The sequence below is a fragment of the Cuculus canorus genome, chromosome 3 (assembly GCF_017976375.1).
Source record: "Cuculus canorus isolate bCucCan1 chromosome 3, bCucCan1.pri, whole genome shotgun sequence".
NCBI classification, from domain to species: Eukaryota; Metazoa; Chordata; class Aves; order Cuculiformes; family Cuculidae; genus Cuculus; species Cuculus canorus.
This window is the reverse complement of record NC_071403.1, coordinates 39,042,607-39,060,210: the sequence shown is the minus strand read 5'-3', so window position 1 is coordinate 39,060,210 and position 17,604 is coordinate 39,042,607. Positions and strand designations below refer to the sequence as shown.

General features: G+C 38.4%; 1 protein-coding gene across 3 annotated transcripts in view; it reads right to left on the bottom strand.

Moving 5' to 3' along the window:
* TPD52L1 (TPD52 like 1) overlaps positions 1–17,604 on the bottom strand; it is a 56,620-nt gene that overhangs the window by 13,121 nt on the left and 25,895 nt on the right. For all 3 annotated transcript variants that reach the window (XM_054063647.1, XM_054063648.1, XM_009557250.2), the window contains 2 exons: positions 15,127–15,275; positions 2,695–2,796 (listed from right to left, as the gene is read on the bottom strand). In XM_054063647.1, coding sequence (XP_053919622.1) covers positions 2,695–2,796; positions 15,127–15,275 — 251 coding nt within the window. The remainder of the gene's footprint in view (positions 1–2,694; positions 2,797–15,126; positions 15,276–17,604) is intronic.

Sequence of the window (17,604 nt, the reverse complement as noted above, 5' to 3'; positions counted from 1 at the left end):
TGCAGCTCCTCAAGGTGAACCAAGACCTTATAGGCCAGCTTTGTTGACACGGGAAGCATACTGACCATTACTCCAGTTTTAGGATGTTCAGCAGATGCAGAAGGCACAAGTCACACCATGCTTTATATAACTGGGGGTTACTAGCTAAGCTGCTTCCTACTTCATCATCGGGTGTCAGGAAAACTCTTCTAACTGAGAACTTAACTGAACATAGTAAATGTCCACAAAAAATGGCAGTGCTGGTAGTTAATATTTTCCTGAAAAAATCCCAGCCAGGTTCAAGGCAATAATTTCAATTGAAAAAAGCTCCTAGAATTAAGCTTCTTGATTAATCAAAATGCTTACGGACTTAGCTTCTCCTTTGAGCCCTTGACTAAAGGGCTAACAGGACAAATACCACCCATCTGCTTTCCAAGCACTAGTCGGAAGCATGATCACCATGGGGGTGCAGTTTGATAATGACAGGTAAGATACAGGAATTTAGTGTCAGTGATTAATTAGTGGAAATATTGGAGGGAAAACATGCTCTATTACAGTTAAGACATTTCTGCCTTTGCATTTAATCTCACACTCTATGCATAGCACAAGCAACAGGACCTAAGGACCGTACTGAATTGTTAAGAGTTGTCCTTCTCTCTGTGGTCAAGAGCCAGCACTCAAGGTTTTTTATACACCAAATCTTTGGTCACTGCTGTAGGAGCTAAAGCACAGAAGCAGTAACAGGACCTGTTCACTGAGCAGTGGGCTTGTCTTTTTTACAGGAGGAAGGGTTAAAGAACAGAAAATGAAACGAAGCCACATGCAGCACATCTCATGCATTTCTCAAAAATACAGAAAAACCATAATGCAGGAAATGCTTAAAGAATAAACAAAGGTCGAAAAGAGCCTTGTGAAAACAACTCATGCAACTGAAGCCTCAGCCTGGAAAAGAGGGAACTGAAGTGAAATACAATAAAACCACAAGAATTCGTGAGTAACATGAAGGACAGCAGAAAGACTACACTCACTGTTTCTCACAATAGAAGAGCCAGAAGGCATCAAAGGCAAGAACAGGGAGACTCAGAATAGGGAATGAATGAATGAACAAATAAACCACACAGTTCTTTGCCACATAACTATCTGTTCACCTGTGGAGACATGAGGTGTTATGTATGTCAAAAAGCTCATATAAGTTAAAATAAGTTTTTAAAAAAGAAATTCATGAAGGAACACCCTTCAAAGACTTAAATGAAAGCTCAACCCTCTTAAAAAGTTTTCAGTTCTCAGACTGCTGAATGCTCAAAAAATATACTAGGAAAATGTAACTGCGTGCCTCCTCATTCTAATATCCATTTATAGGCATATACTACCTATGTATGTTTAACTGCATTGAGTGAAACAGTTCTTAGTTTATATTCACATCCTGGTTGCAAGTCACTCACTAGATTTCCACTTTAAACTACAATGTGGAAAAAGACACTGTAAAGCATATTTTACAGTGATGAAGATTTCCCTTTTTAGTTTCATCAAGAAAACTAGTAATACTTCTGTAGAGGTATTACATAGATACCTCTTTTACATATTACATATCTATTACATATTACATATCTATTGCATATCTATTACATATCTATTACATATCTTTTACATATTACATATCTATTACATAGATACCTCTGTAGAGGTATTTACATAGAGCTATTGAGCTCTATGTAAAAGGTAGGTATAAAGGACGTTCTCTGAATATTTCTTAAGATTCAGATTAAAAGCAAAAAAGTAAGGGAGAAAGTTTCATCTGGCAAGAACTATGTGTCAGCCATTTGTAGCAAAACACGCAATATATATCTGAAATACTGTAAAATGGATTCACATAGATCTTAGGATATGGTTACCTCACACATTACAAAATTACCAAAAAAGTGAATACATACTAATTTCTCTAATAAATGAGACCCTAATTCTGTAGCTCAAACAATATATTGCAAGAGTTACCCATGTCAATTTATTTCATCGTAAAAAAAAAATCAGCTTCCCAAAATACTTAGGAAGTTCTGTAATCCTGCTACCGAGTTGAAAACTAAAGTGCTGGTTTACAGCGTACAATTCCTTTGGTTATGCTTTCATGCTGAGCGACTCTAAGATCAGCACTTTTAAAGATGTATCAACATCTAAAGCCTGACATTTAAATTGCATTTAACTGATGGTTGTTCTCCTGACCTCAACTCCTGTTAATTTCATCATATCTTTTTTTAGACATACAACTGCAGAACAATATTTTGCCTTTGTACGTCCTGAAAAAGCTGAAGAAAAATAGCCTGAAATATTTTTTTGATTTATCATTCCCCAAGCAGCTCCAAGGCAGGCTTGTTTTCTTCAGGTGAAGTTGATCTCCAGAATCTGTGTATGAATAAGATTGGGTTAATAAAGATCTAACAGCATTTTTTGTTCCTGGTACGTTTCCTCGAGTTTGCAAATTTATCCCAAAAGGATTTCATGTTGCACTTTTTAAAAAAAAAAATCAGGACTCAAATAAGAATTATATCTTCATTCATCATTTTCCCTTATTTTTGGTTCAAACTGTGAATGTTATAAAGTACTCTGACTACGAACTACTTGAACCTATAAAACACTAATGCAGAAGGTAGAGAAAAGCTGACAGATGACTTATGCTTTTTGTCCTCAAAATAAGACCAGAGAAGCAGCAGACCCCTATACCTCATATCTCCGAACTTCTTGCTGATAGCAGTTCCTACATTGCTGATAGCTGCTGTTGCTTTTTGTCCTGCGTGGCTCAGGGTCTCATGTGTTTTCTTGTAACTGGAAACAAAAAAAAGAACAGAAATAGTGATAAGTATTAAAAAAAAAAAAAAAAAAAAAAAAGAGGCTATAATCCCATGCAATTAATTCTCATTTCCATTATTTCCACATCTTTAAGACCCATCCACTGAAAGATTAAGAAACATAGTAAATGTAGCACAAAACAAGTTCACTTTAGCAGGGCTTTCTAAGTGTAGTTTTATCCTAAGATGAGCAAAACACTCCTCAGAGCAATCCTTCGTTGTGTCTCTCCCCATTGCAGATAACATTCCCCAAGTGGGTCAGTGTAAGCTGTTTATAAGCTGAACGTAGTGATTTGTTGAGTACCTGTTTGGTACAATTTCTGTTTACAGTAAAGAATATTTACATGAAATAAGTATTCTTGCAGCAGACACTGACTCAGTAGCAAAAATTGCCATCTAAAGCACAGAAAAGAATCAGGACATTTAAAACTCTGCTCTTCTAAGCATATACGTATTAGGTATATTTAACAGATAAACTTGTTGATATTTCAAATTAGACAAAATAGACAAAATTGACCAAATCTGTTTCCAGATGCTTCAATTTTACTTTTTAAAAATGTCTTTAAAAGAAGAAGGTTTTGGGGAGAGACAAAGAAAGAAAGGTGGAAAAATCTAGACAGTGACTGCATATTCTTAATAGGACTGAATCCTTTTAGAAGTCATTCATTTTACATATAGCATACACATTCGAACACAGACTCATCTTAACTTATGGATCCAGACTATATGCTCTGACCCACATAGTTCCTTCAGTACAGTTAAATTGTATTCTCAGAGGAATCAATAAGCTTTTCTGCACAGATGCTTTTTTTTTGCTGAGTAAACTAACTCTGAGCGTGTCAGAGGCTTCCTTCTGAGTAAATTATCTGATACTCCCAGTGACGCAGACAAGCTCAGAAATAGAAGCACTGACCTAGTAACAAAATGAAAGTACATTATAATCAGTCTTGTATCCTGTGGTGTGCGTTGGCAGGCAACTGAAGAAATGATCATAAAAAATTCAGAAATAGAATCATACTGGTCCTTATTCTCCTTTGAACAAAATCTGTAAGATTGTAAATGTGTACCAAAATACACTGGAGATTAATAAAAAAACCTCCACTGCCTAAGTATTTTCTTCTTACTTTTAGGTATATAAATGCAATAAACCTTTGTGGAGGGAGGAGGGGAAATAAGAGAAGATTAACATTTGCAATATGGTACATTACATTTTATAACAGATCCTTTTAGCCCTAGCACTACCTTTTGCTGTAAGTCCTCTCCTGAGGACTGTATTATACAAACTACAGGTTAGAAGGCAGATGCCACATAATGCTGTATTCTTTCAGACAATAGTTTATCAACAATTAATTTTCCCCAACATAAATATTTTGAGTTCATGTTCCTAAGCCACAGACTATCTTACAGATTACCAACCTAAAAAGTTCTAAAACTGCCAAGTGAAATTACTCCTTCTATGAAGGTGCTTGTGTCCATTTCCACTGACCAGCAAGGCAGCCTACAAGAAGCAACTTATGTCCGGGGTATGAAATCTCTAGAAACCTAGAGTTAGGTAAGCTGAATCAATTATATGCACAATGCTGAATGACAACAAGGACTAAAACATTGCAACAGTGACAGAAGGAACACAAATTATAATCAGAAAGGAAGGAGCCCTGGTTATACCTATTTTATTTATTCTAGTAGAATACAAGAGAAGACTGAAAAGATCATTTTCACCATGTCTTCTTTTTCCTCAGCCAGTCTGTCCCTGGACATAGCAAGGCTGTAATGCTCTTATTTCACTACAGCCTCATTCTCTACCTTAACTAGTTTACTAGCTCCGTCATTCTCTGCTTGTCAGTGGACACAGTCTCATAGAAACTAGAGTGGGACGAGACCCTAAAATAAACATTAAAGTTGATTCAGTCAAACTATGAGCATGTAGCTTTTTGACTACTGTTGCCTATGAAAAAAAAAATCAAATATTTTAATGCCTGTGGCATACAAGCCTTTAGACACTTCCCTAACAGAGAAGCTTCCTAAACCATTCATCACAAGTGGAATTTTGCTGATGACAAAATGAAAGCAAACACCTAACTTTCAGGTCTAAAAGGTCCTTGGCAGCAGAACCTAATTATGTACAGCTTGACTGTACATAGTAAAATACTTAGCAGATATCCTCCTGAACTGATTTTTTTAAAAAGACACCTTGAAGTTAATTTAATTCCTGGGTGTACTTAGCTTTATGACAAAAAACATCTCCATGTCTTACTTTCCTGCTGCAGGTTCTTCACAATGTGTAAAACTGTTAAGCGAATAGTCCCATATGCCCCATATAGCAGACAGACTCAAATTTAATTGAGAAACATTGAAGTCTCCTACATATTTCTGAACATTACAATGGCCAGAACACACCTTCCAGGAATTGGCTGAAATGACACTGATTTTGGCATTCCAACTAATATTGTGTTTTCTCTGTAAATCCCATAAACCCAACATCCCAGTATTTCCACTAGCAAGGAAGACATGGAACTGGATTTATGCTCCTAATGCTTTTGACATTACATAACAGTGCAAATCCAGCTAAGGAGGTTACACAACTGGTCTTTTTTCGGCACCAACTTGAGCAAAAATGACCTTTGACATCCTCATGTAACACACGCAGTTTGCAGTTTTGTTTTAATGTTCTGAGTAGCCTACATAATATTCAGAAAACTTTAAGAATAGAAATAAAGTTGGATACTCCAGCATTTATTCATTGGAAAAAGTGCTGTACGTATGGCTAAAATCCTCCAATACCATCCACTGCTCCAGCATAGTAAGTCATCCACACCATCTGTACGCTCTGATCAGCCATTGCTGGCCATTGTTAAGCAAGTAGTAACCACCCAGCTCATCAGGACAGGTGACAGCACCTCAGCAGTCAGCCATCAGCACCAATAAGGTCAGTGACCTTGGACTTTAAGGCAGAAATGTTCCAGCAGAAACAAACTCAGAATTTAGGACAGACATTCAAGAAGTACCACCTTCCATCCAGGCCGCGGTGTGCATTTTCACACAAGCACGTCATTAGGCTCTACGCCTTTCTTACACTAATAGAGAGTCACTGCAACCTTCCGTGAGTTTAAATGCATTATGCCAGATGCCCAGGAGCAGTAGTAAAAGCAGAAACAGGCTACTTGATTCATGCAATTAGAGTAGGAATGCCTTCTCTGTTTTTTGTGGCATCTAAACAACTCCACAGCACAAAATTGCTAAAGGTAGCTAACAAGGATTACATTGCATGCTTTTCTCTAAGCACTTATCAGTAAATATTTATAATGTATATCATAGACAAGAAGGATTAAACAAATATGGTATGTGAATTGTCACAATAGTAAACTTGTAAATCAAACTCACTTGTATTATTTTGAACATTACCTTTTCCTATTACATTAGCCTAAGAATTTTATCCATCAAATTCCAATTATAATTTGGTTTCCAAAATATGGTATTTCTTTAACAAAAACAATTGTTTATAAAACTGATTGAGGTTATCATAAAATATGCCAATATCGCATTTATATCCTGATAATATGCCCAAGATGCATGAAAGAAGCTTTAAAGACAACTCATATTTCCAGTACTGTAACACAGTAGTTAGGCAAAGTAGATGTGCAGCATGTTTTGACTGCATTTTCACCTGACAATTTCATATACTGCATTCTGGTTGTCCTATGACATAACAACCAAGTTCCACTAGCTGATTTTTACAGCAAATGAAAGAAGATGCTGTTCCATAAAACACAACATGTGAAGGAAATAATGCTTCCAAGTGAGTATAGCCAGGCAGCAGACACAGACAGAGGTCAGAGAACTAGACTTTTAAACAACCAACATCTGCAGGATAAGACAGGATAATCATCCTGCATGCTCTTTGATCTCAACTCAGTACAGAATTGCCCTTCATGTGGCGAAGTTAAATCTAACCTTTCTTCACAGGTGCAGAAGTAGCCTAGAAATAAAATATTCATATTTTACATGCAAGCTGCACATTTGACCTACTACAGTAAATCAGAAAGATTTTAAATTCAGCTTCTTTAAAATTAGTACATCTGCTAATGAGTACATCTTCATTCAGCATTGTGCCTCTCCATCAATGCTTGCTGGAAAAATTAATCCACTTGAGAAACGCTCTTCTGTGACAAAGCTTACATAAGATTCAACAAAATGCAAACAATTAACAACAAAACCATACAGCAGAGCAGAGCCTGGCAGCACAAGCCATGCCCTATGGAGCTTCCTTCTTTTTAGTTTTCAAACCACCAGTCATCTTAAGTAGGACATTTCTGGAATCAGTGTAAAGCATCTGTGTCTCTGAGAAACTCTCAGCTAAAAACATATTTTTCTAATTATTTACTATAAAAAACAGGGCTCTGCATTAACTAAATTATGCTAATGTGCAAATGAAATAAAAGAATATATGAACAGCAGATAATACATACAGAAAACATTCTCTAAGAGCATTCATGCTGCCATTTGGCCCACAAATTAACTGTAAAGCATTGTGCGCTTGGTTTATTTTTTAGCGCTTATCTTAAACTCATTTCAATTTCAAGACCAAACAACAACAGATGTACTTTTTCAGACATCTTTTCCTTTGCCAGGTACATTAAGAACTAAATGAAACTATGCTGGCATTTGGGTGAGTACTAAATCAGTCAAAGGAAGTACGCTCCAGGTAGTTCCTCTCCCACGGAGAAAGAAAAGGTAGAGCTGAGGGAACTGAACCTCTGCAGGTCGCAGGGGACCTGCCTGCAGCCAGAAATCTGTGTACAGCACATGGAAGATGACTGTTTCATAGGCTGGAGAGAGTCCCAGGACAGGAAAGGTGCCAGAAAAAGTGACAAATATTCTATCCTGTCCTGCACTGTAACCTTCAAAAACTTGGGAAAAATTTGAGACACAATTGTGTGAAAGGCATTATTTCTGCAATGCAGCATAGAACAGGGGAAAACCAAACAGTTGTGGTACAGTTAATCTCTAGGTAGAAAAGCCACAATATGCTGGCTTCTGCACAGATAACATTCCAAGCTGAAACTTCACACTTCATCACACCTTAAACTATGCCAAAAGCACTGTCTGTGGGCTCTGTATTGTACTGTACGCTAGATCAGCAAAACAACGCAGGTTAAACATATTCCAGCCTCTCTTCCCCCTCTTTCTCCTCTTCCTGCCCTCTTTCTTCTTTCCTTTTACCTTCCCTTTATTTTCCTTTCCTTCCTCCTTTTTCATTTCCTTTGCCTTCTTTCTCTTTTCTTCTTTTTCCTGTTTTTTCCTTTTCCTTCCAATTTCTCCCTTTCCTTTCCTTCTCTTTCCTCTGTGACCATTCCACTGATCCTTTCCTTGACATTTTTAATCAGGGTCATTTCAGAGATTCCAGTGTACACTGGCCCCCTCTCCCTTTCTTACAGTTTAGACAGATACACATACGGATAACTATAAAAAACGTGTATGTATTTTCTGCTGTCCAATTATAATTACCATGGGTTTTTCACTGAAAAACTAACACTATATTCATTATCTGATCTAGATAACATATAATCTGTCTAGATTTAGACTAGACATTAGGAAGTACTTCTTCACTATGAGAGTGGTGAGGCACCGGCAGAGATTGCCCAGGGAGGTTGTGGATGCCCCATCCCTGGAGGCGTTCAAGGCCAGGTTGGATGGAGCCTTGGGCAGCCTGATTTAGTGGGATGTCCCTGCCCATGGCAGGGGGGGTTAGAATGAGATGATCTTTAAGGTCCCTTCCAACCCTAATTATTCTATTCTATGATTCTATCTGGAGTCGATAACCTTACCTGGCTGGGGAATTTTCATTAGCTGAAGGTTCCAGTGTAACAAGTGGATATACAATTGAAACAGACTAAGTCAACTTCTTCAAGGCCTTTCTCCAACCTTACTACTCCACCTGTCCAAATCCAATACCAGAGATATATGTGGAAAAGCAGGAAAAAATTATCTTTGAAGGCATGGATATTGCCTGACCTGACACAAAGTTAGTGGGAAGTGAGAGGCCCGCTTTACATCCACATAGCACAGGCTCACCCACAGGTAATGTTCTTGCTAAAGCCAACATGCAATTTCTTTACTTACACAACAGCTACATTTACTGGCAAATTTAAATATGAAAATGTCAAAAGGTGATTACACATTGCAATGAACAGAAACACCCACGCTTCTTTTACTACCACTCCTAACGAGTATGTGTGTGGGAACATAGTACACTGAATTCCTAAAAGTCCATAAATTGTATTTGCCTCCTGAGAAAATTCTGAACCCCTGGAACACATTACTATACATTTAAAGTTACTTACTAATGAAGACTGCAGGTCCCATGGATTATAAGTCTAAAGAACATGCAGTGCAACTATTACTTTCTAATTTTTCATCAACTGGCAGAAATTTGAAGTACAAAATGTTAAGTTCCCGCTCTCTGTGGAAACCCATACAACCATCCTCAAGTTCCCTAACAGCAGCACTAAGCTTGCTCACATAGTTTTCAATCAGTAGTCAACAGAGAGATCTTTATTCTGTTTCTGGAGGGAAAGGCCAAGCCCATGTTGAACGTTTTTGTCCCAAATCTCAGGTAAGTGTTACACATAAGAGCAGAGAAATTTTGAAACCTTCCTAAAAAGGCTTCAAAACACAGCCACCAAAGAAGGCCTCAGACACTAAGAGACATGCTGTTCACTGCTAGCACTTACAGTTCTCTTGTTTCTGGCCTCTAATTGATAAGATTTTCCCTCTCTACAACAGGTGACAGTTTTTGTTTGTGAGGACAAAAGATGAAAAGAAATTTTGAAAACATAGCTTTGTGAGATTCCTATCTTAGATGGCAGTCTTGCATTGGTCCATCTTCCATCACATCAAAAGCTTCCCAATTCCCTGGCAGGAATCACCAAGTATATGGCTTTGAGACACTTCACTCCTATAGCCCTCAAGGAAATAATGGATTTTTCAGCTATTCTTATAATGGATTTCCTGTGGCACAACTGCTGATTACAGTGGTCTGAACATCTAGAATATTTTTTTTTGGGGGGGGGAGGTTAGTAGCAAAACCAACCATTTTCACCCCCTAGAAGCTATCTCTGTAGTTATATTACTATTCCATCCATGGGTCGAAAGGTTATCCATTTAAAACAGAGAAGGCTTATGTCTTCTAACAACTGTGAACATTTCAAGAAAGAATGACAAGGGAGCTTATGGAAACTATTAAGTTGGAGTGAGGTTATTAGTGCGTAATTTTACAGATACAACAGCTCCTTAGAAACTCAGTTGTACCAAAATATCTCTCTGGAGGACACCACTGTAATGCCTTACTGTTTTTTTCCCCAAGAAACACAGAAGAGCACCAAATTAAAAGCTAGGGGACAGACAAAGCTGAGCATGATTATAGTGTGTATGCTTAGCAAAAGCCAAAGTATCTTGTGGATCTATGTCCTTAGCGCTTCATGCTTCGTTGACCCTTGTAACCTTTTCCATATATAATGTAATGCAATTATGTAACAGCATTGAACAATATTATAACTTGGGACCTTGACTGTCAGAAAAAAATGGGGCAACAGGAGTCTCAAGACGCTCAGCAGGGAAATGCAGAGTCATGCAGTTTGGGATTAATAACTGCATACACCAGTAGAGGCTGAGTATCAACCAGCTGGAAAGCAGCCTTGCAGAAGAAGATCTGGGGTCCTGGAAGATAACAAGCTAAACACAAGTCAGCAAGGTGCTCTCACAGCAAAGGTGGCTAACAGTAGCCTGGGCTGCATTAGGAAGAGTGATCACAGGCTGAGGGAAGTGACCCTTCTCCTGCAGTGCTGACATACTGAAGCAAGTCCAGTGAAGGGCCATAAAGACGTCTAAGGGACTGGAGCATCTCCTATGGGAGGAAACGCTGAGAAAGCTGTGACTGGTCAGCCTAGAGAAGAGAAGGCTCATGGGAGCATGTCAATGTATGAACAACTTGATGAAAAAGAGTAGGTAAAATACAGGCAAACTCTTCTCAGTGGTATCTAGTGAAAGTACAAGTGGCAATGGGCACAAACTGAATGCAAGAAATATTTAAACAAAAGAAAAAGGTTTTTCACAGTAAGGGTAATTGAACACTGGAACAGGTGGCCCAAAGAGGTCGTAGAGTCTCCATCCTTGGAGTTATTCAAAACTTGACTGGACATAGTCCTGAGCACCCTGCTTTAACCGCCCCTGCTCTGAAAGGGGGAGTTGGACTAGACAGCAACCTGACATTGCATCAACTTCAACTATTCTATGATTCTGTACAAAACTAGCTCAATCTTTAGAGACGCTATCTTCTTACCTTAACGCATGATGCAGTGAAAACCTGAAGCATGGAAGGCTACAGAGCTGTGGGAATTTTATTGAAGCACCAATCAAACAGCTTTAACTAAGTAAACATACTGCATTCAAGTTACATAAAACCTTTCCTTTGTAGCAAAATGTTAATTAAAAAAATCTCAATTATAGTCTTTGTAAATATCCCCATAAAGCCATTTTTAATGATTTCTTAAGCTAAAATAAATAACCTTGAAATCCGCCAACATTACTCTGCTTCTAGCATCTAAATAAGAATGAATTACCTATGTTTAAAGTATAAATGAAAGCCCTGCATTTCTAGAAGCTATCTGAATATCCACCCACCTCTATTCACTGGAAACCTGATCTTTAAAAAGGTGTGGGGGAGAAGTTATTCCAGTTGAATGCCTTACCACCATGAAAGCAAATTAAACTTGAGGCAATCGTTTGCTCTCTAGTTATCAATATTCTCTAGAGTAGAACCCTCTACTTTTCCTACCACACAGATTATACTAAAAATCAGTGCATTAAAGATTAACAGAGGAAAAGAACAAGGAACATGAAAAATGGTTTACGATTCTGGTCATTATAACAAGCAAAAGAATTCCAGGTGTATTTCATGCCAGGCTGAAAAAAAACAAACAACATCACAGGTTTTCTTCAGAGAAAAACAAAGCTGATAAAACAAAGCTGATTTCATACAAAAAAAGGCTATATATTACTGTTGCAAATGTAATGTTTCACCAGAGGTAGTTAACCAGAACTGCTTTTGCATCCCTTAAAGCATGAATTAACAAGGGAACAAGATTTTGTACAGAACTTTATGTTCAGCTTGACATAATCTTCAGTTTAAGGAGGACATCAGCATACTGACCTCCAGCTCTAGCTTTCCTCAGTATGAAAACTATGACTTTTTATTTTCTTTTTTAATCACAGCAATCCTTTAACAACAATTTCTGACACATACATGTGAAGCACACTTGAGCTAACTCCCAAGCTAGGCCAGAATATCAAGTTTAAATTTAGTCATTCCAACTGGCATCGACCCTATGAGGTAGGACATGAGTCTTAACTAGTTGTTCAGGCACACTTTACAGAACTGTTTCTGAGAGAAGTCCACCCCTCTGCCTCTAAATCCACTTTAACCCTAAAAATGCAACCTTAAATGGAGGGCTTATAAAGATTATTAATGATAAGATGAGAAAAATTTGGTGCTTAATTGTTCTCTGTGACTTTGAAAAGTTTCACATTAAAGAAAAATGGTTTTAACTTCCAGAAGAGCACAGCAGCTACAAAATCCAGTGAGAGTGAAAGCAAAATTTGCCTCCCTAAAACCAGGTATTTTTAAAATTTAAAATGACTAATTGTGGATTTTAGAAGTATGAAGTACAGGCATGTAAATATTTTGAACTTTTATTTTTTAAAACAGACTTTTCATCTTAATAAATCAGAGAATCTTGGTGAGTAATGCTATCCCATTGCTATTCTGGTGCGGCAACAATGAATCACCCCTATTACTTAACACGTCCCTTCTGAAGAATGCCCAATTACCATCAGTCTGCTGGCATGAGTGCCAGTCAGGATTATAGAGCAGTTGGACCACAGACATCAGGATTTTCAAGGGCACAACTGGCATCCTGCTGCTCAGTTCCACATAACTACTTGTGGATGCTCATCACCTGATGGCTTGTTGCTTTGAAACTCATCTTAAATAAAAAATAGCAGCAACCACTCTGATAAAGTCTCCTAAGTCTCTCTATCTTTGCAGGAATTATCAACATTGTGAAGGGAAAATTAAAAGCTGTCTTAGAATTTGCTACCAAATTTCAAGTAAAAATGAAAGTTTTTGTTTCAAAATGTTGTTAATGTCTCTCAGTAACTCTAGTTCACCTGCCTTATGCTCCTCTTCTCTTCCAAAGCTCAGTGTTTCTAGACTGTCCTCTCCTAGCACATGCCAGACATCCTCACCGAGCCAAAACAGGTGCCTCTGTTAATGACATGTCATGAGAAATAGGACCTAGCTGAGAAACTTTCCAAAAATTAGAGATAGGAGACATAAAAACTACATTTACTGCTATGGAGTTTATGCCTTAATTTGACTTCTTATTAAAATAAAACAAATATTTTTTTAATGTAGAAATGTACATTTTTACATTTTTTTCCCAAGTCTCTGTCAGGGCCTTGAGGGCACCAAGAGGCACTGCACTCTTCCCCCCCCACGCTCCCATGCTGGGAGCTGCCTGGACTCAAGGCCAGCTCTGACACTGCACAACTGTGCTGATATCAGGCAAGACTGCGGTGACAGTGCCATGCAAGAAAGAGTTGGGAGAAGCCTTGTTAGGCTCATCTCCCCTTCACTTGGCAGCTACACTAAAGCTTAGACTGCATTTAAGCGAGCCCTTGTTATGTTACTGGTGTGCTGGTATCTGGCCAAGTACCTCACTGATCCTGACTCACAGATGTGACTTCCTGGCTTGACCTTGGACCTGGCTCATCACTAGACTCACCTGGGGATCTAAACTCTTGGCTTGACCACTTTTACTATCGCTGGACCTGCTCAGCTCTCTTTATTCCGGTACTGTGGGACTGCTCCTTCCTGGGTGACGCCACTGCCTTGTATGCCTTGCTGTCAACTCCTAGCTCAGCTCTGATGTGCAGCAGCTCACTCTTGCTTCTCCTTAAGCACCAAATTCAGTTGTCATTTGAAAAGAAAAAAATCAAATAACTTTACAGACAGCACTTGATGAAAGGTGGGTGGTTCTTTCTACCATTGTTGCTATTAATTCAGTACTAAAAGTTTCAGAAGAACATAGTATGTTCATAGGTGTAAGTACAAAGCTCAGTATGAAGCTGAGACCAGACCTTCAGTAATTATCATGGACTTCCTACAGCTTTAAAAATCATATTTTTATTCACTATCTCTCTCAGTGATGCTCCATCAGAGATACAGAGCAAAGAAGTGTTTGAAGCTTCCAAGTAACACTACCTACCCTAGGTATGAATATTTTTTTGTGGCAGATTCAGGATAGGTTGTATCACTATGTCTCTATGTGTACTTTAACTCCCTCCATATGAGAGAGAAAAGGCTTGTACCAGTATTTCTTGGCAGCAAGCTGTAGCCCAAAAGAGGCACCTTCCGGAAAGCTACAGACTTCTACAGTGGAATTGGTGTGACTCAAAATATACCCCAAAAAATAACATTTAAGTTTAATCCATTTCAACAGCAGCAGTGGAGTAACTTCTTCATATTTATGCATTAATTTTCACCTTGGGAACACAAAGCTGCTTATGTAATGCACAAGGTTTCACTGAACTCTTGTGAACTAGTTACACATTTTGTGTTACTAGTGGTAAACCAAGGCTGTAAGAGGCTTCGGAGACTTGCCTAGGAACACACTGCTGGAAAACAAAAAGCTCAACATACATCAGACTTATGATAACCTCAAAGACGGTAGAGTTACTCCAACATTTTTTTTTGCTTCTTCGGGACAACCAAAAGCAAGAATTAAACAGAATCAAACATCAACTGATCCTGCCAGTATTCTTTATAATTTAGATGATGGTACTATTTTTCTATATAGTTGCTAAAGTTTTGGCAATTTTTTTAGGTTATGTTTTTTTGTTTTTACGCTGTCTGTCTTTGGAGTTGAAAACCGTAATACACTGAAGTTAAAAAACGTTCTTTCTCCCCAGTAAGGTCTCTGTAAGAAAAGACAACCTTGTCAGGACCATAACAATTTTAGTTGCTGTGATTTCTGCAAAAGTGAGGTGCAACACAGTAGCAAAGCTTGATACTGCTGTGGGAGGGGTTTTTCCAAGTTTCTTGCCCCAAAAAGCTTCATGTTTTGCCCTGCCCTCTACTCCTCCTGGCAAGTATTTAAACTCGTAAATTTCATAGCAGCGATCATCAAGGCAATACCCCCAACACGCTACACAACACATAAGGACAAATTTGTGCAAGGTCTGTACTCACGCAGAAGTTGTCTGCATATCATGCCAGCTTTTGCTAAAGTTCTGCTTCAGTTCATTCATCAGACTTACGCCAAGCTTTTGTTTAATTTCAACCAGGTGCTTTTCTTTGGCTGCTAGCACTTGCCGCAAAGTTGAAATTTCATCCTCTAGCTGAGAGAAACAAAGAGTAAGGAGAAAGGAGAAAGGTGTTAGCCTGTTCCCACAGAACAATAAATGCATATGATGTTAAGAGCTTAAATGAATCTCACAAACTTGCATTTTTCATAGGTGACTAGAGAGACAGAGAGATTCAAGTGCTTGTGGAGATCAAAAAGACATGTCCTGAGTAGAGCTGACGCTACATTAAATTAATGACTCAAACTGTCTCACCCATGTGCACCATCATAGACATGCATCAAATAAGAGAGAGAATTCTCTAGTAAGAAAGTGCCTATCAATCAACTTGACCAAGATCAGCCTTAGGGTATTAAGACCCTCAACCATCAGTGATTCATTTGCTAGTAAAATGGAAATGGACAGAACAAGAGAAGATTGGATAAGTCAGGCACAAATCTCTGAATGTGCAGACTTTTTAACTTCATATTTGCAGCTTTTTAGTCTTCTACTCATGAAAAAAATAGATGCAAATTCTTAGGAGCAGGTTAAGAAAAATCACGTGATAACATATGACTTGAGAGTATCATAAACAGTTATGTCCTTGTCACATGAGTTTTGTCTATATATTTCAGGCCCTATATATTTCAAAACAGTTAACAATACATAGCAGGTGGACTGTTACCATGAGCAAACAGATCCTGCCCAAAGCATAGAAGCATTCAGAAGACACAGCAGATTAGTCTTTTCAGAGCTCGTAGTCATTAACCAAACTGTGAGAATTCAAGTTATAAAGACACCATTCAGCCTAAACAGAGTGATATAATTCTCCCTGTAGTAGGCATTATTTGAAACATTTAAAACAAGCCAGTGTTTTAGCAAGGCAAGGACCTAAACACTTGATGGAGAGAAGGGACTGCTGAATCAGCCTGCCACTGGCTCAGGATGCTCCCCCTTGGGCAGCACTCTTGTTGCCCGGGTTTGCATTCTTCATCCAAAGGCCTCCCAAGCCAATTATAGAGGCAGCACTTAGAGATACTGAAGGCAAGTGACTAACAAAAGCAAGCAACACTAGAGCAGCTGCCTTTCACTTCAGGTTTAGAAACCCCTTTACCAATTGTGTTCCTTTCTCCATATGTTTATTAGAATAACATATGGTAATGTATTACCATATGTTAAGTTCCCTGGAACCACAGTCTCACTGTGAATTAACTCCATGGGCTGCAGGGAATGAGGCAAGCACAAGCTGAATCAGTTGCTGACCTCCAGGCCTATATATAGGATGTCAATAATAGCATTATTTTTATTTTACACACTCATGCATTCTGCTTCCCTGTAAAACTGGCTGCAAGCTCATTGTTCTTTGAGAAGTCTTACCCTTGAATCCTCCAGCTGTCAGGTTCTCTTTCATCACTACCTGGCATCTAAAGTATTCAAACAGCTCAGGAATTAAGCAGCAAGACTATAAACACAAAGCAAAATCATGACCTCAGTGAAGCAGACACCAGTATTCACCAATGCCTGTGATGCTGGTAGAATACATAACAAAATTGCTTTATTCCTCCCGATGTCCTTTATGCTTCATTATATCCCTAACCTGCAAATGCAAACTGTCAAGAGGCAGCATGAGTTTATCTTCTGAAGGATAACTGGTTAAATGCTTAAAGAAAGAAGAAATCACAAATGTCAGCATTCCTTGGGCAGCAGTTCAGAGCTCCTTTTGGTTGTTTCCCACCCTCAGCAAACCCGAGTGCACAAGTCTGCCTGAATAATGCTGCAAAAGAACTTAAAGCAATACCAGTACGCTTACATGTGCTTAAATATTAAAGCCTTCCATATGAGCTAGCATTAAGCTGATCATTAGGTACCTGGACATGCAAACATTCAGGAATCACTTTCCATCTGTTCCATTGAATAGACGCCTAAAGCTATAAAGCCCTAAACTAGCATTACCTATGTGCTCAATGGCAAAAGTATGAAAAACAATTTTTACTGTATTAAAAAAAAATTCTTTAAGAGATCATTTTTGAATTGACAAAATCCTTTTCAAATGCCATCATTTTAAAACTATGGCAGCTACAAAGCTTTCCTCAAATGCTCAGATATCAGTGATTGAAGACTGAAGTAGGTAGAAAGGATTAGGGACTAATAGTAGGACCCTGAAAAGCATTTAAGTAGGTTACACACCCAGCTCTCATGGAAGTCGGACACCACCTGTTCAGGCATTTTTGAGAAGTCCACTCTTATAAATGCAAACTCCATTATGAAACTAAGGCTTAAGTCAACAGAAATACAAGCTTCCGGTCCTCACATTTTCCTTCTTTCTAAGTGCAACAGAGTCAGAAGAATATAGGTGCACCATACAGGGACAAAGTTTCCTTCTCAC